Here is an 18,993-nt window from a genome sequence, read left to right on the forward strand (position 1 = left end):
GAATTCCCAGAAATGGTGAAATACTGGTTCTCATCGGAAATATCTTTTAAAGCTGTGCTTGTGAATTAGGTGGTCTTTGATCTTCAGTTGTTTATAATATTTGTTATGTTTTCTCATAACTATATTGTAAGTCACTCAGTCATGTCTGATTCTTTGCAACTCCATGGACTGTAGCCTGCTAGGCTCCTCTGTCCATGGGATTTTCCAGGCAAGAAAGGGTTGTCATTCCCTTCTCCAGGGGATCTTCCTGACCTAGGGATTGAACCTGGGTCTCCTGCATTGCAGGCAGATTCTTTACCGTCTGAGCCACCAGGGAATCCTGTATTTACTTTAGAATATCTAAATTGTTTCTTAGTGAAGTTAAAGCTATAAAATTCAGTCTTTTAGCCTTTTCAAAACGTAGAAATTATGAGAGTATTTTTTACAGCCTATCTGTATTAGAGTATTATTTCCCTATGTGTATGAAATTGTACCTTCTTGATAATTGGCAAGATATGGCTAAGTTATCCTTTTTCTAAAGTTTGGAATTTGTGAAGAGTAACTTTAATAAAGGATACTAGGATTCCTTGTGCAAAGACTTTTGTACAGCTCAATTTTAAGAGCTAGTGTTCTGTTTCACATTGTATATTAGATGTATTCTAGAAAAAAAAGATAAGTCAAGCTCCATTTTAAAAAGAAATTTCTGTTTAAGGGAAGACTGCTATAAATCCTTTTATGTATGCTCACTGATCTGTTTTAGAAGTTTGGATTTTCTTTTTTTTTTTTTTATTATTTTTTAAATTTTATTTTTAAACTTTACAAATTGTATTAGTTTTGCCAAATATCGAAATGAATCCGCCACAGGTATACATGTGTTCCCCATCCTGAACCCTCCTCCCTCCTCCCTCCCCATACCATCCCTCTGGGTCGTCCCAGTGCACTAGCCCCAAGCATCCAGTATCGTGCATCGAACCTGGACTGGCAACTCGTTTCATACATGATATTATACATGTTTCAATGCCATTCTCCCAAATCTTCCCACCCTCTCCCTCTCCCACAGAGTCCATAAGACTGTTCTATACATCAGTGTCTCTTTTGCTGTCTCGTACACAGGGTTATTGTTAGCATCTTTCTAAATTCCATATATATGCAATTTTCTTAACGGCAGTGTTCTTCTGTATGAGTGACATCTGACTAAGAAAGTCATGGCATCTCCTGAACAAGGAAACCGATGCTGGCCAGGCTAGTGTCGCCCAGGATGTTGCCAGCACTTATTATTCTATTAGTAAGTGTAAGCATAAGAGGAAAGGAAGGATTCGGTGAAGCCAGATGATTTCATATTCTCTTGGTAGTTCAGCTTAATTGCATGCCAGCAGGTTCACCCTTGTTCTTTGGGGTCACTGTTTTCCATGCCCCCTTGGGCTATCATGCCAGAGTCTCTACTGTGAAGCCAACAGAGTAAATAGATAGTAAAAGATGTCCACATTGGAGCCACCAAGATAAAGGCTAAGAATAAATGTCAGTCCACCAGAAAATAGCCACTGCCGGAGAAATCTAGAGAGGATCATGAAAATCCGTGATGCAGTTTGGACAAAACCAGCATGGATTTCTGCTCTATTATTTTACTTCTCAACCCTTTTAGTCTCCTTTTCACTCAGTCACTCAACTCTAAAGAATGGTAAAACAAGACGAACTTTTTAAGTCTATTGTGTGATCCATCTTTTTTATTCTTTTCTTCCCCCCTCTTTTTTTTGGAACACTGCCAGATTATTGAAACTTGCTCAACCAAGGATGTGCATTTATAACACTGCTGTCACCTGCTTCCCTGACAATGCAGAGAGGCCTATATTTTAAAATATAATCTCCCTAATATATAGAGCTGTTTTAAATTGTTCTTGTATTAAATACAGCTATAATTGTGTTTCTGGCAGCAGTTCTGGGTCTTAAAAAACTTTTATAATCGTAACATAGTTAATGTTGAATCTATTTGGGAATTTCTTTAGAATAAATTTTACTCATTAATTTCATTATAAATGCCTTAAGTATTCTTCAGTTGCATCAATTTGATTAGTCAGCAGTCATATTTGGGAGTAGTTTTATGTCTACTTAATGGGTACTTTTTGGCAAGAAAAACCAAAGGTACATTTAATAATTTATAGAGTAACTGCACAAGGTCTTTGATAATTTTTGTTTATGAGAGGAAGCTGCTGTTGTACTGTGTGGCTATTTTCAAACTTGTTTTTTTAGAAGAATACTTTTTCTTACTAGGCTCTCACATGGAGATCAGGTACACAGATCACAGGCTGGCTGCCTGGAGTGGGAGGGAGTCGGGTGGCTGGTGATGGGAATGTAGAGGTACCCGATGTTCCCCTGGTATCAGGTACCGAGTTTTCTCTCTTGGTCTTTATGTGATCCCTGTTGGTGGGTTAATACCCACCAGCTATTATTCTCTTAATACAGATGAAGCAACTGAAGCCCAGCATGATTTGTCTAAGAAAACAGAGCAGGTTGAAAAGGAAAATGGTCGCAAATCTAGATACTTCTGAAGTAATAGTCCAACTTAGTTTTACTTTGTTGTTTATTTGCTAAGTTGTGTCCATTCTTTTTTTTTTTTTTGCGACCCCATGGACTGTAACCCACCAGGCTTCTTTGTCCATGGGATTTTCCAGGCAAGAAGACTGGTGTACGGGTTGCCATTTCCTTCTCCTGGGGGTCTTTCTGACTTGATTCAAGTCGTTTAAGTGGGTGTGATTTATATGTAAAAGTAACAACACTTAATTCTTTTTTTCCTTCCTCGTTTATGGAGAGATTACCTAATTTTTTCCCTAGATATGTAGATCTGATCATAGAACAGCAGACTTGAGTGAACAGTTCATTTGTATTGTTTAAAAGTTGAATGTATTATCTGATTGAATATTCAGTAGCAAAATGTCTGTAGAAATGCATTATGTTACAGTTTGACCTAAACAGTTTTAATCGGTATATTAAAAGAGATTTTACTACACACATACATATGATTAATCCTTAATGTTAAGCCTAGTACTCATAAGTTTCTTAGATACTTACAGTACTACTGCCTTGACATCTGCAACAAAACTGTTAGTTAGCGGTCACTTATTCCCTCATGGGAACCTGTCAGATACTGGCCTTAGATAATTTTCCACCTGTGACCAAATTGCCATCAGTAAGTTTGTACTGAGATATATCTTAAGCTAAATTCTGAGTCCTGCCAGAGGTATCTTAGGAGCACACTGAGGCCTTATCATCAGTCCTGTCGCCATCAGTTCTGAATATTCATTGGAAGGACTGATGTTTCAACTGAATTTGAAATTCCTATACTTTGGCCACCTGATGCGAAGAGCTGATTGATTTGAAAAGACCCCGATGCTGGGAAAGATTGAAGGCGGGAGGAGAAGGGGACGACAGAGGATGAGATGGTTGGATGGCATCACCGACTCAGTGGACACGAGTTTGAGTAAACTCCGTGAGTTGGTGATGGACAGGGAGGCCTGGCGTGCTGCAGTCCATGGGGTCGCAAAGAGTCGGACATAACTGAGTGACTAAACTGACTGACGGACGGACTGAGGCCTTGCAGAGGATCAGCAGTGCTTCTGTGCCTCCTGCCACTCCTGTGGTGTGAAAGATGCCCTAGATGTTTCCGGTAAAGGTTACTCTGGGGTCCAACTTACGACCTGTAGAAAGCATTACTACTCAAATCTTAGTTCGTGAGATGACTGACTGACTCAAAGTTGAAATCTTGGGTCTTACACTGTGTCTGAGCCCTTGACTAATTGTAACGAAGTCTGTAGTTACATAGACCTTCTCTATGTTTTAATGGTATCCTGATAGATATAATGTGAATACCTTATTTATTGAGTGACTACTATGTTCTAAAACTTTGCTAGGTATTCTTTGCCTTTACTGTAACTCTGCAAAGAATGTGGTAGTATTCTCATTTTACAGGTGAGAGAACTGCAGCCTGTAGAGGTTTGGAAACAAAACTCAGGGTTTCTTGGCCAGTAGGTAGAGGAGCTGGAATTTGAATCCAGGTTTGACCTCAGCAACTGTGTTCTTTGTAAACTGTTGTTAGCTTTTGGTCTTAAGGTGATAGAAATGTTTAACCTCAGGGTTATTATTATTATTATTTAAGCATTTTAAAAATATTTGGAATGTTACTATCTTCTTATAGAAGCAGAGTCTGGGTGTGTGTATGGAAGCAGAAATTTTTCAAAGCCAAAAGGAGCTATTATATTTTACTTAAACAAATTGCTTAAAAAGAAAAAAGAAAGGAGAAAAGGGGGAGAAGAAAGCAAAGTCATATCTAGTGAAACTTTTATTGATATTAAAAAAAAACTTCTAAAAGAGCTAAAAACAAAGTTGAACATGTAAGGGGAATTCTAGAATTTTATTTCTAGGGGAGAATTTTGGTTGTCCATGCCGATTCTCTGATTTTCTCTAAGGAAACTGAAGCTTATGGGTTAAGTACCTCCTTTGCCTGGTGCTGTGATCACCTTCTCTGACTTCTGGCCCAGTGCTCTTCCCACTACATTAGAGGCTGGTTGGAATGGCTCGGGGAATGGGAGTTCGTCGATAGTAGAGAGATTTGTAATTTTAGCTCATTTATTTTTCAGTGAAAATTATACCAATCAGCTCAGCAGTTCATATGTTTCCAGAAAAGGGGAATGTTCTTGTTTTCCATTTTGGGGACTTTCACTGTAAGCTTTGTCTCCATGGTAACCAAAGGGAGTTAAGTTGATGGATTTCTAGGCCTCACCCCCAGAGTTTTCTGATTCAAATTTGAATTTTTAACAAGTTCTCAAATAGTGCCGATGCTGCTGGTTCAGACTCGAACTTTGAGAACTTAAGGCTTAGAGTCTAGTTTGAAAAGTTATTCATGAGTTGCAGGCCCGAAGGGAGGAGGGGAGACTCAGGAAGGGGCTGAAGGACTGTGAGAATAAATATGGTGGTGCTAGAGTATGGGGTCCAAATGAAGCCCCGACAGGTTCACTTTCTCTGAGGACTTGAGGTAAGTGGAAAGGCAGGATCTTGTGTTTGGAGAGAATTCTAGATTGTGAAGCTCTTATGTGGCCTAGAGCAAGAGTATTCAAAGGTTTCGGGAGATAATGAACTGTGCCTGAGTGTAACCCAGTATACGCCTTCTTTCTTTGAAGAAGTCTGATTGTCCTCATCATCCCTTACCCATCCTCTTCTAATAAAAAATCACCTAGGCAAACCTATACATAGTATGTAGTTGATTTGCATTTTGGCACAAGCTCAGTTCACAGACTGGCATCATTTGCAGACTTGACCTGGAACATAGACCACACTTGTAGAGTCCCTGGCCTTGAGTGTAGGTTTGGGATGGGGGTGGGGGCTGTTATTTAGTGGCCCCTGAAGATGAAGGATGTTGGAAGAGTGAGTCCAAGGATGTTGTTTGGATCATCAAGAGAGGAATTCTGCAGCAATACAAAAAAGAGAAATTTCTGGAGACTGGTGGATGATCACAAGACCAGGGTGGAAAAAGGACAGTCGAGCAGCATGGCCTGGGCTCAGAGCCTCTGAGAGGCTACTGAATGACACTCTGAAGCTCCAGTCCAGAGCGAGGGAAAAACCACATCGTCCCCCAGGCCTGGGTGGGGTGAAGGATTGTGAGAAGGAACAGTCTTCACTTAACACAGATGGCATCATTGATAGCCTCCTGGGTCTTTGCTTCTGTAATCTTTTTAGGCACATTGTGCGTGGGCATTCTTAAAGTCTTGTTTCAACAAAGGCTCCATGGGAGTGAAGTTTCTCTTAAAATCAATCAGTACTCTGATGGAAGAGACATTGCTTGGACTTCTTTTATTAGGTTAAGTAGGGAGAAGTCTATTAACCAAAAATGAGGAAGATACACTAGATAAGCCATTGGGATAAACTTTTCTTCTAAGAAACATATATTAGACTATCTCTTTAAAAAATTTGTATTTTCTTTGGTAATTATTTCTACAAACTAAAACTCAGTTATTTCAGTCTAACAAGTATCTTTTCATAGGATAGGATATATCCTACCTAATCTGTTGGTAATCCCATGAACATTTTAATTATAACTTCATGAAGTAGCTTCAGCTAATAAATAGCATTTCCATAGGAAAGTAAAATATAACTTTCCTCCTGTGTTTAATATCCAACTTAGTACCCATAGAGACTAGGCGGGGCTGGTGAACGAAAGTATGGGCAGTAGAGAAAGGCAGAGGAAAAGGGTGGTTTAGAATATGGGCTCTGGGCAAATCTGTTAATAGATTCATGTGATGGCTTAACACTTAACAGACTTTGACTTGGATAAATTGAGTCCAAGCTTCTGTTTCTTTGTGTTCAAAACAGGATAACAGTTTTATTTCATCAAATTGTTACATGGATTAAATGAGCTTTCTTATAGTGAGAAAGGATGTGCTATATAATAAGTATGCCATAATTTCTAACTTACTATTATTAACATTGTTATCAAGGGAAAGTATAGTCGTTAGAATCACAGAAATGTGGATTTGCATCTCCTCCTTCTCAATTCAATTAATCTGACCCTGGCTAAGTCATTTAATATTGCTGATTCACTTTCTTATCAGTAAATAGGAGTGGTAGCAACTACCGTATGCGGTCGTTGTGAGAACGCAGTAGTCTAAGTACATAATGTGTTTGGTGTGGTCCTGTGACATAGTCTTTGCTAGCAAGGGTTTGCCTTTCTTTCCTGCCTCTAAGTTTGAGATTTCTTTTCTTTCTAGTCGGGACTTGAAAAGAGGATAGACCAAGCTGTGGAAGAGTGGAACATTGAGAAGGCCGAGGAACTCAGCAACCAGCTAGCTACTCGTGAGGTGAGTCGGCCCCACCATGATGCTCTGCTGTGCTTTCAGATCTTCTGCAATGAGTGTACGTTCTTTGCATGATCACGAGTAAGTGCAGTGTTCAAATATTTGATCTAAGATTTTCTTTTCTGTCCATTTTCTTCCCTCTTAATCTCCCACTTATTTTAAAATACTGGGTTTTATTTTTGTCTTTAATGATAGTAAATTATTCTTATATAAATCTTAATGCTGGAAATAACCCACGGTTGATCTTCAGCCTCTAGATTTGATCTAGTTCAGAGCTCTGTCTGCCAGTTGTGCTGAAAAGGCTAGCTTTCTTTTTCCATTTTCATCTTTAACTCAGTTTAACTCTCCCTGAGGGCGGCTGCGTGTTCTGGGGTCACATCTCTCTGCGTGTTCCTAACCCTTTCTCCCCAGAATGCTTTCTTACTGCATATTCTAAATAGTTCCCTCAGCTCTAAAGAAGTCTCAGCCTTTTTTTTAACCTAAAGTCTGTAGTATAAAGCTAATAGGTATATTGAATATTCTTTTCCCAAGTACCAAGGCATCCAGAAGATTCTCACTTGCACCCTCTGGGAGAAAGTTGCAAAATTTGTAAAACAATTTCTGTTTGCCCTTCACTCAGATACCTGAAATGTTAACAGTCAACATTTGCTTGATCATTCTTTTCTGATTTATGTGTGCCTTATTTAGATTTGCCAAATATGTCAGTGATTGCCTTTATAATAAAAGAAAATTTTTCTTTTTTCCTGTCTTGGACGCTGAGTTTTGTTGTTGTCTTTTTAGTCTTCTTTAATCTGGAATGTTTCCTCCGTCTGTCTGTGTTCCTCAGGACCTCAGTAGTTTTGAAGAGTAGCTGATGGTTTTGTAGGATGTCTGTCAAGTTTGCTTTGTCTGGCGCTTCCTCATGATTAGATTCATGTCGTGCATGTATTGGTGGGAAAATCACAGAAGTATCCTCAGTGCAGGATATCAGAATGCATGTGGCATCTATTTGTCTACTTTATTGATGATGTTCCTTTGATTATTTGCTTAAGGTGGTGTCTCCAGGTTTATTCTAACATTATTCTTCCCTGTGTAAATTAATAAGTATCTCGCAGAGAGGTGAGAGATGATTTGAGACTCTGTGAATATTCTTTTTCTCACTATTCTTTACCTACTAATTTTAGCAGTCATTGCTGATTGTTTTCCAGCTTGAGACAATTACTATTATAATTAAGATCTTGAAAACATTTGAGTGTACTTCTCATCTTTACCTGGCAACTCAGATCTAAAATTTGTCTTCAGTGAGATACTGGATTCTAGAATCTCTTATGTATCTATGTTAAGTCTCCCAGTAACCTGGACAGTTGGCATATAGTTTCCCTCCGTGATGGGTATATTTTCCCTAAGGTATGCTGCGAGGGCTGGGGTCGTGGGCCCTCGTGTCCACCAGGGTTGCTTGTTCAGTCCCTCCTTGTCTGTCTCATCAGTGGTCACCTGTGAGCAGGAGGCCGCGTGTCAGAGAGAGCAGAGGTAGAGCCTCTGAGGCCTCAGACCTGTGTGTTTCCTTTGAGGGTATTGAATTTCTGTTTCTGTGTTTTTATTTGTCATACTGCTATTTTTGAAATGGGAATTGCATACTACTGACTAGGTATTTTCCATTTTAATAATAGTAATAAATAATTATAATAATATTATATGATAATATATAATAGTAACAATAATATTTATATAAATAATAATACCCATTTAGGTTATTCTTTCTTGTCACGCTTTATGACAAATGAGATTGCTTTAAAAATATACCCCATTTTCAGCATTTGTAAAGATAGTAAGTATTTTCTCAGGAGTTCTTTTTACTTCCATACCAGCATAACGCTTTGTTCTAGTGAAAGAAAATTTATCTAGTGTGGGGTTAACGACTTCTGGTTAAAAGGAAAAAGAGTTATCGGGGCCCTCCTCTTTTCCTTGTATAAGTGGAAAGACATCTGGAAAGTGTTTACTGGCCACAGACACTGGAGAGATACTGATTACATGTTAATTAAACACCTATGGAAGAATAACTAAAGTAATCGAGACGTAATTCTTGAATAAATAGTTTAGTTTGAGGTTTAAGTTTCTCGTGTTTATCTCCATTGTGCCAATCACTGTGGATATGAAAGATGAGATTTTGAGAAGTAAGTAATCGTAAGTTTGGGGCAGAAACCCTTTATGAATTAAAGGTGTATATGCATGGTAGGTGTCCTTTTGGAAATCAGGTGTACTGGTTTTGAATCAGTACCGTTTTCTTTTTTCAAGAAGCAGTGAGTGGGATGTGCTGATAAAGCCTTTGCTCAGAGGCACAGATCTCAAGAGTTCTTAAAGCCTTTTCCAACTGTAATAAGTGAAACTAATTTTTGATGTTTAACATTTGTAAGCCTGTGAAACCAACAGGGCAGTATCAGTATTGGGAAGAGTGAAGCCAAAAGTAGAAGCCATGTCTGAGAATGGGCCTTGAAAACGGTTCCTCAAAACAGAACAGAACAAAACAAAACAAACTGGTATGTCAAAATAAAGCCGTCAGTGCACTAGCATGACACAGCAAGCACGTGTTTTTCCAGAATCACATACCCTTAGGTTAATGATGACATTAAAGATGGGTGTAATCTGGCGTGGGGGATGGCTTAAGTTCGCATGTTGGAAACCGAGATTGTGCTGTCAAATTTGGCTTTGCCATGTAGTAATGTGGTTGCTTTGGGAAAGTCCATCCTATCGATTAAATCCTTCTTTGTTGTTAACAATCTTGGAGGAGAGATAAAAGTGGAAAAATACACTTGGGTTTGTGTCATACTGATGAAAATGTTCTAATTTGAAAAAAAAAAAAGCTCTTAAAAAATGACTATTTATGTATGTATACATACACATGCACATTCACACACACGTTTGAGCACATTTATAGCTTCTTAACCTCAGGCCTGAACTGGAAGAACATTCCATTTATTGATAGTGATCCTCAAAAATGCCATCCTTTGGTTCTTATCTTTTCTGACACACTTTGTTACAGTCCAGATCATACCAATTTGTAGAAACAAGTATTTAAAATTAAGTGCTAAGCCTAGATTTAATAAAGTAAGCGGCATTTCAGTTGAATCTCACATTTTGAAAACAGACTTTGTCTCTAGGCATCTTCATGTTAGGCTGCTGTACATAAAAACCAACTTGGTTTGGCAGCAGACAGTGAATTTCTACCATTGAATGAGTCACACCTACATTAACTAGAAAATATATTGCTTTCAATTATAGCTGTGCCATGTTAGGGCAAAAATGAGTGGGGAGGAGAGGCTGCCAGTGAATTTTGTTTGAGCTTTGTATATAGCTCATGCCCCTGAAGGTTAGCTTTTCTGTAAGTGATTCAAATAGGATGATCTTTGACAGCACCAACTAAACTTAATTCCTTGAAAACTTCAGTACATACTTTATGTTGTAATGTTACAACTATTTTATGTAACTTATAGTAATTAAAAAAAAAATTTGCAAGGTATTAATATTCATATCTGAAATATTTTGGTTATAATCTGCTGTCTTTGCTAAGGTCAATAACCTTCAGTTGGAGTAATGATATAAAATGTTTCATATCTTAAAGCTTTTTGCACCAACTTATAACTTCAGCCTTTTGTACTATTAAACACAGTATTTATTTAGAATCTAACCAAGGTGTCACAAGTACAAATGATAAAAAACAGTGTCTCACTTTGATAGTGTTCTTCTTATAGGTAATGATAAATATTTCACTGGCAGTATGAATTAAACTGAAAATCTAATTTTAGCTTTATTAAATTTCTTAAATAGGCTACTTAGATTTTTGGATTCCAAAACATAGGTGAAGTTAATAGTGTTGAAATAGTAATAGTTTGTTAATATTTAAATAGGGCAAGGTAGGAATGGTCTTTTTAAAAAACCAATGTTTGAATTGATTGAGTTGTATTCTTTCCTAGCTAAATACATTAAATACTCTCTAAATTTGGGGCAGATTAGTAATTTGTTGGTGAAGTTCTATTTTTAGAGCCATTTCCTAGAAAAATCTTAAGGCGTTCTTGTTGGAGAGGGGTATATATACACATTTGAGGCATTAGTTTTTGTATTTTATGTTAATGTGTAGGAAGAACTATTTCTCAGAAATATTTCCTATGCTACAGCACTTGTTCTGGCACTCAGAATTTTTCCATTACAATTCATTGTTGGGCTGTAGTTTCCTTGAGAGGATTCTGGCTGTAATTCACCCTTTGATTTTGATTATTAATTTCATGTCGATGTACACACTGCATTGTCTTGATGGAATAAGAGCTTCAGTTCACCCCCCTCCCCCCAACATAACCTCCCCTAATAGAACAGTTTTGACAGATGTAGCTATCAAAGTACCTGGAGCATTTGCATATCCAGAGTTCAGAACTGACACATTTGTTTCAATTTTTGAGATAGAGATGCTGCCAAACCTGGTTAAGTTTGAAGTTGCTTCTCATCAGTGCTGTTTCCAGAGCTCTGATATTTTAGGAAAGTTGTTTGCTTGCATCACATAAAAAAAAAAAAAAAAAAGAGCTGAGTTGATGGATATTATAGTGAAGAAGGTCTTGTGGTTCTAAACTCTTGATTCTCTAATCCAGAGGGCAAAATTATTTTCTTCCTGTTTTTGTGACTACTTTTAGAACTCTCTTAACAACCCTGATTCCAGAGGTAAGGCTATTGTTCAGATATGAAGCTGAACATATATTCCAATTAGCTGTTATCAGAATTGATCACTAGAACCTGTGACTCTAAGAAGGCCAGCAGGTGCTTTCTGTTTTCTTAATTATGATGATTTCTAGCCACTGCAGATAGGGTGAACAAAGCACAAATACATTAAGTGGTACCTGTTGGTCCATAGTAAGAATTTAGAATTGAACATCTCCATTTCAACATCTTGTTTTTACAGAAAGGAGATTTCCTGTGTTGTGAATTCCAGGAGTGTATATGAAGAATACATTGTTTCAGAGTCATCTAATGCCTGCGAACTGTCTGGCAAAATTTATTTTATGTCCCTCTTTGAAATTTTACTCCCCTACCTCCCACCCGTTACTTTTACTTTCTTTTGGTCTTTCCATTAGACAGGAGAGTGTAGGACCATTTTCTTTGCAGTATATTTCACTGATTAGCACTGGGAGGGAATCTGGGACACTGGGGCAAAGAAGTCCTCACTGAACAGGCTCTTGCTGGTCGGCGGTGATCAGCCACCTGGGGAGGCTGCCTGCCATGGAGGGAGGGGTGTGTGCCTCCGTTAAGGATCATGTAGAAATGACTCACTTTCATTAACTTTGGTCATTTCTCAGTGGTTTTTTAATTTAAACGTTCCTCTTTGTGTCATTTTGTAGTCTGTGCATAGTCCGGGGGGCTTTTCAATGGTGATTTTAATTCTTTGAAGCCTTGTACTCCTTAGTTCTTAAAAGTAATTCAGTTATTTCATATAGATGAACAGGTAGCACAATGTATGGAAAATAAGCTCTGCCTGTCCAGGTGAGGGAAGGCCTAGTTGAATTCCTTTACATGAAGCTGAAAGATATGTTCTTTCCTATAAAAAATGGTGTACATCCTTGAAGTTGGAGCATTTTAATATGAGAAAAATAAAAATGGTACTGAGTGATGGGGTTTCCTCTCAGGCTTTTAGGTGTGCTTTTTAGATCTCATTGCACTGAGGACGTTTTCTTTTAACCTCTGGGGAATGATTGGGTGATCACCTAGAGTGGTGTTCCTTATGCTCTCTTTTAATTATGTTTATGGTGCTTTTAACAAACCTTAAAAAAAGATTTCAGATGTTACAAGTCTAATTAAAGAGACAGACAAAGCACAGTTTATACTGTAGATTTTTTCTGCAGTTCAATTAATCAGCATGTTTTCTCTTTTAATTAAAACCATTTTAGTAAATTAAAGCCCACAGCAAAACACATATATAATTTGTTTGTAATTAGCTCTTAATTGGTGGTAGTTGAAGCTTAGCACCCTTGGTTTCTTTCTTCATGATTGCCATTTTATTAGCAGCCAGTCATTAATTAATCTTTTTCTAATTAGCTTATAAAACTGTTGATGGCACATTATTGTAAATGTGATTTTAAGTTCAAAGCTTGTTAATAAGCTTTCTTACTTAGAAGAACAGAGATAAAGAAATTGCTGAAAACAGTACTACAGTTCTTTAAAAAAAAGAAAAACTGTCTTTCTGATGGGGACTGTGTAAAGCATCTAACAGCTTATGGTTAATTTTTTTCCCTTATGAATGGAATAAGTTGCTTGATTATAAATGTCTCTATCCAGGAGTAATTTCAACAGTATAACGTCTTTTCTCCCCCCTTTGGAATACTGTAATCTACATATAATTTGAAGCCTTAATAGTCATCATTAAACCAGGTGTTACATAAACTATTTCACTATGAAATCAGAGTTGAGGAAAGGTGAATCATACATATTTATACATGTAAATATACAATATATGTAATATGTCTATACAAATATATCTTATATTTTAAAAACAGGGTTTGTTGGGTTATGCCTTGAAGTAAAAACCATTTGGCTTTAACTGATTTGTAGTTAAATAGGTGTTAAATAACGTGTTTGTGCAGTTGTGCACACAACATAGATATATGTAGTACACAAACATGGAAACCTGTGCATGCACGTTTTAAGGTGACAGTGAAATTAGGCTGTTCTTTCTAACAGAGGGAAGAAGACTTGATTTAAAGTCAGTATTTAAATGACTGGATATGCCGTAGCTTATTTGCTGTCCTCAGAGCTTCGGCATCTCAGGTATGTCCGTGGAAATGTACCAGTCCCACTGAAGACATCCTGAATTCACTGCAGCACCTGCCATGTTAACCTGTGGTTTGAATAAAACACATTAGCCACGTCATATTGTTTATTGAAATATATTACCAATTTCATAAAACTTAACTTCATGGTATTCTGAGCTGTTCATCAGTAATTTTGCAAAGTTTTGAAAGTTATTAAAAAGAAAAAAATAAAGCATCATTGGTCCTTGGAAGTGCTTTTTCTTCTTTGCTGTTTGAACTTTGCATGTTATTTCAACTTTGGCTATTTCTCTGCTTGTTTTTAAGAAGGCATTTTATGATGCCATGCAAGAGACACTAGAAAGGGATAGCTGACAAGGAAAAAATTAAAAATTGGATAAAAAGTAAATGAATAATGTCATATTACCAAAAAGATGAGAGGCTAATTTGTGCCGACTTTTTGCTAATTTTGTTCAAGCCTCAAAATGAGGAGCTGTCAGCGTTCTGTGTAGCACTGATGACAGTGCCAATGATCCATGAAATAAGCTGCCGCTGGCTTTGTTCTGATAAGAATGAACAAATCTGCACAATGTTCGGCTCCCAGAATCTCATTTTCATACTTGCATGCAGGCGAAAAGAAATAAGCTGTTTGCAGGCTTGATTAATCAGACATTGGAGGGGTTTTTGTCTCTTTGATCTCTTTCGTCTCCTAGGTAACTTGCTTGACATTAATGTTGAGCTTGAGTAAAGACAATCAGGAATTGTCGACCAAACTGATATAAAAATTAAAGACCTTAACACTTTAAGTACTCCAGTAATGGTTCCGCTTTACTTCAGAAAACATCTGTTTTCATTTAATTAAAGAACAAAAGAGAATGGCATAAATATTTTTCATAGAGACCTATTATTCCAAAGTTAAAGTATGATAATTGGTATTTTTAAATAAGTGCCTTGAAAGTGTGCAAAAGGGAGGGAAACTTCATAAATCTGTTACAAGCTAGTAATTTGAAGATGAGTAAAATATTTTATAAAATGGATAAGAAGTTTACAGTGATGCTAGATGAAGCTGTTTGAATCAGATTCTTTAAATGATTATCAGCAAACTTTAGCAGGGCAAGGTTTAGCGAGAAAAACTAACTTTATTTTGCAAGTTTGTCTTTTAAAAATCTTGACTATGTTACACGATGTGCCATTATATCTGTTTTACAACCCAATATGATTTACACATGCTCAACCTGTAAAATTGAAAGGAATTAAAAAAGTGTCGCCGTGCATTTGCTTGAGGTTATGCAGACGCTTTTACAAATCTTCCAAGTGGCTGTAGAGATGAACGCCTCAAGGGTCCAGCCGGGGCCCTGCTTTCCCAACCAGCTAAAGCCCTTATCTGAAATCCAAGCAAAGTACCATTAATCTTTCTGAAAGACCTTTTATGGCTTTTAATATATCCCAAATTAGAACATTTTACACCCTTGGTTCCTGAAATATGGTGATAAAAAGCCTTTAGAGCTTAATTTTCCTTACCGCTTGCTCTGACCAATTTGCAGTTCTTTGTGATAATGTTTAGACACCTTAATTAAAATGCAGCAAAATATTGGATGTTCTATATGGAAAATGCTGATACTTTGACGACACACAGAAGAAATTCTGTATATATTTTTATTCTTGAAAAAAATTTCTTCCCACATGGTGTTGCTCTAGTTATCTGATGACCCGAAGCCGTTTTTTAATATAAAAACCATTGACCAGGCTTTTGTGATGTTTACATTGGGCCCGAAGATGCTTTTTTTCTTTTTAGAGAAGCGAAAGGGGGATTCTTGGGGACCTATTCTGTTTGTTTGTAATATTGAAACATAGCGTGGTATTCTTTTTCTTCTGGAGCTTGGCTTAGTCTTCTTGCCTGGGAAAACATGTTTCTTCTCAACTGTCTTTTCTATAGAAGATCTTATGATCCTTTCAGATTTCCAAATATTTCCGTTCTTTTTCTTTTCTCCTTGGGAGTAAGTAAAACACATTCATCTTAAGCATGCAAAGGCCCCAGCCTTGATAGGACTTTTCATCATCCTTACAAGCTAAAAGATCCTTTCAGTTAAATACATAGACCAGGCTTGTTTAATGTTTATCAGTTAAAGAACATTTCATTGAACCTAACCCCAGGCAAAATACAGTTAGAAAACAGACTTTCCTACAAACAAGTCTGTTGGAAAGTATTGCCTACGTACCTATCGCTTACGCTGTTCAGTCTGCAAATCGATGGAGCCCTCCCATGTAAATACATGTTTCTTACGCTGTCATGAAGTATTTGTAAGAAGTTTATTCCGCGTCTTACGTGGTGCGTGTGCTCTCAGTCTTATCTGCGATGCTGATTGTGCTGGGTTTGGCCTTCATGTTGCTAGAAATTCTCCCAGAACTTCTAAGAGTTTGTGACTATGCTGAAAGGAGTTCCATGTGAATCAAATGACCACAGTCAGGGTCCAGACATACTGAGATGGTCTTTGGTTTGTCTACTCCGAATCCAGAAAACCCATGTTGGGAAATTTCAGTAAGTTAAAAATATAAGCTGCACCATAATTTACAACAGTTTCAAGAAATAATTTTGTCTCACGGTTAATGGTACATAGCAGCTGTATACTTCAGGTCATTTTTGTTTCATACTCAAAAGTATAGGCTCACTTTAAATAGAAGATAAACTAGCTGAGGTGGGGTGATCTCAGCAAAGCTATTGTATATGAGATTTGTATTTGCTGTCTAATAAATAGGAATATAATTAGACAAATACGGAATTCCGTGTTTTACCTTTTGGAGGTGGGAGAGAGAGAAGGAGACTATCCTGCGCGAATGTGGGGAGACCCGGCGTACCTCTTAAACTGAAGGCGAGCTGTGTGTCCTGATAGTAGGCAGCTCCTTAGGTGCGCTTCCTACTCCCCTCGCGTCCCCCAGCACCCCTTCGCCAGGTGGAATTGTACTCTGACCAGAGGGCTGTGAGCAGAGATGCTGTGTGCGCTTCTGGACTAAAGCACGGAAGAGCCAGTATGAGCCCCTCCAGCCAGCTCTTCTCTGCCACTGAGACTTGAAAGTCGTGTGTTGAGATGCTGGCAGCACCAGATGGAGAGCCTGGCCAGTCCACAGCTGACGTGAAGTGAAACAGAAATAAAAGTTCAACCAGTGAGATTTAGAGATTTGTTGGATACTGCAGTTTTGACTAGCCTAACCCAACAGGCACTAACTTGATTTTTTTTACATTTATGACAAACGGATGGCTTTTAGTCGATAGGAAATCCATCTTCATGATGAATGATGCCACAGCATTCTTCTGAGCTTTGTTTTCTCCTTCGATGAGGAAGCTACAGCCCTTTGATTCTTAGCCTTTTCTTAGTTGACTTAAATAAACTGTTCCATGGTGAAGAACTGAAAGTGAAAAGAGAGCCAAGAGAACAGGGCAGGGATTGAAGCCATCAGATGTAACTGACAGCCCCTTCTCCCTAGCTCCCTCCACCCCAGCCCTCTTGTTCAAAGCTGTGTCTGCAGCACCCGCAGCAGTGCCTGGCAAAATAATGCATTGGTGCCCTCATGATATTGGTTGCATGAATGTGTCCTCCTTGTGAGAAAAGATGGTGACGACGGTGGTGGTGCTAGTGTTGGCTGAGGTATCAGGAAGACTCTGACTTGGTCTCTTGTCCCAGGTGGGCTCCCAGCCACAAGTCCTCCTTCCTTCAGTGGCTTTCCTTTTGGTTTCGACCACCTCAGCACACTGGCTTGACTGTCACATTGTTTCCATCTGCTTACCTTCTTTATGTGTATTCTTTCCTGGACTGAAAAATTAGATCTGTTTTTGTTCTCGTTTGTAAACCCCGGACAGTGCTTGATGACTGCTTCTTTCTTTCATCCTAAAAAGAAGCTGTCTTCCAAGGTGAGCTGAAAGGAGTGGCAGGCAAGCCAAACCTCACTTTCCTAGGTCAGCTTCTCTCCTTACACGTGAGCCCCTAACTGCCGGCCGTGCCTCACTGTCGGCAAGCAGGTCCCCAAACCTTGGGCTGTGATACTGTGGCCGGAGAGTGGCTTCTGGGCCCTTTCCTCTCGTACACAAGTCTGCCGGCTGCTGAAACGCAGTAGGCTGCGGTCAGAGAGAGAAAAGGAAAGAAACACCAGGAAGAGGTTTTTGTAGCCTTTGTTGTTTTAACAGATACTTTTGAGCCTTCCATGTAGGCGGGCATTTTTAAAATTGGAGCCCACTGAAAACTGAAGAGCCCCATGCCTGTCCTGGAGACACTCACTGAGGAACAGCTCTGCGGCCAGAGGGCCATGGAGAGTCCACTGTCGGAACTGTAGGCTGTGGCGTAGAAGCTGAAGGGCTGGAGAAATACAAAAACGAAGATGGTGTTGGGTTGAGTTAGAGGAGTTTTGGGGGGCGGGGCTGCGAGGACGCTTTGTTCTGCTGGGACCTTTAGGACTGGGGCAGATGAGTGGAAGGAGGGTGAAGGGGGCTGCTGGCAGGGAACGCTGTGGTCCTGGGGCCCCGCCTTTTTGCCTCCTGGCACCCCTTATATTCTTTTTTCTGTCAGTGAGTGCAAAGCGATTGCCCATCACACAAAGTGTGTTTATCAAGTAGTAATTAGCTTTCCCGTGTTTTATTAATCACATCTATGACTGCCAATCCGAGCTTCTGATCAGTGTGAGATAACGGATGCGCCCATACCGAGTTGCTATAATTCTAGCCCAAAGCAAAGACACTGGATGTCTCTGTCAGCCTGCGCCGCCTTATCAGGGTAAATTCCTGTCTGTCCTACTGAAATGCTGAAAGCGCTTCAAGATCTTCATCCACAGGCCTGGTGGGCCCTCGAGGGGCCTTGGTGTGGGAAGGAGCTCCATCCGGGAGACTGGCATAGCTAGGGTGAAGGGCTGGCTGAGGGAGCAGAGGAGAAAAGGGACTGCATTTTTGCATTTGTGGTGGTACTTTGGCGGTTTCAGAGGCCCAAGCATTAAGAATTTCCATTCTTTGCACGTGTAAAGTAAGGTTGACCTGGCTTTCTTACCCACAAATTCTCGAGTATCTGTATCATTGTAATTCTTGTATCAGCTAGAATATTTATTTTCACTTTTTCTCGTTTGTAATTCTTAGCTTGGTGTAAAAATTGCCAAAGCTATTGCCTGCCACAACTTCGTGAAAGCCAAAAAGGAGGCTGAAAATTCACAGGTTGCACGAAAAAAGAAGAAACTTGCCTGGGGGTGAGTTTTAAGAATATTTTTAAAATTAGTGATTCTACCAACTTCATAGCAATTACAGAAATCCTGTGATACATTTTGTGAATCCAGTTTGTGCATAATGTTATTCATTTTATTCTTTGGATCTTTGCTGCATGTTTATCAGATTATAAATATAGAGGCATGTCTTCATCCTATTTGATATTTAT

At 38.7% G+C, this 18,993-nt stretch overlaps 1 protein-coding gene across 2 annotated transcripts in view; it reads left to right on the forward strand.

Annotated features, from left to right (window-relative positions):
- FAM204A (family with sequence similarity 204, member A) overlaps positions 1–18,993 on the forward strand; it is a 33,828-nt gene that overhangs the window by 9,660 nt on the left and 5,175 nt on the right. For both annotated transcript variants that reach the window (XM_010859273.1, XM_010859272.1), the window contains exons 6-7: positions 6,735–6,824; positions 18,702–18,808. In XM_010859273.1, coding sequence (XP_010857575.1) covers positions 6,735–6,824; positions 18,702–18,808 — 197 coding nt within the window. The remainder of the gene's footprint in view (positions 1–6,734; positions 6,825–18,701; positions 18,809–18,993) is intronic.

Source organism: Bison bison, unplaced genomic scaffold (genome assembly GCF_000754665.1).
Source record: "Bison bison bison isolate TAMUID 2011002044 unplaced genomic scaffold, Bison_UMD1.0 scf7180017864456, whole genome shotgun sequence".
In the NCBI taxonomy this organism is placed as follows: domain Eukaryota; kingdom Metazoa; phylum Chordata; class Mammalia; order Artiodactyla; family Bovidae; genus Bison; species Bison bison.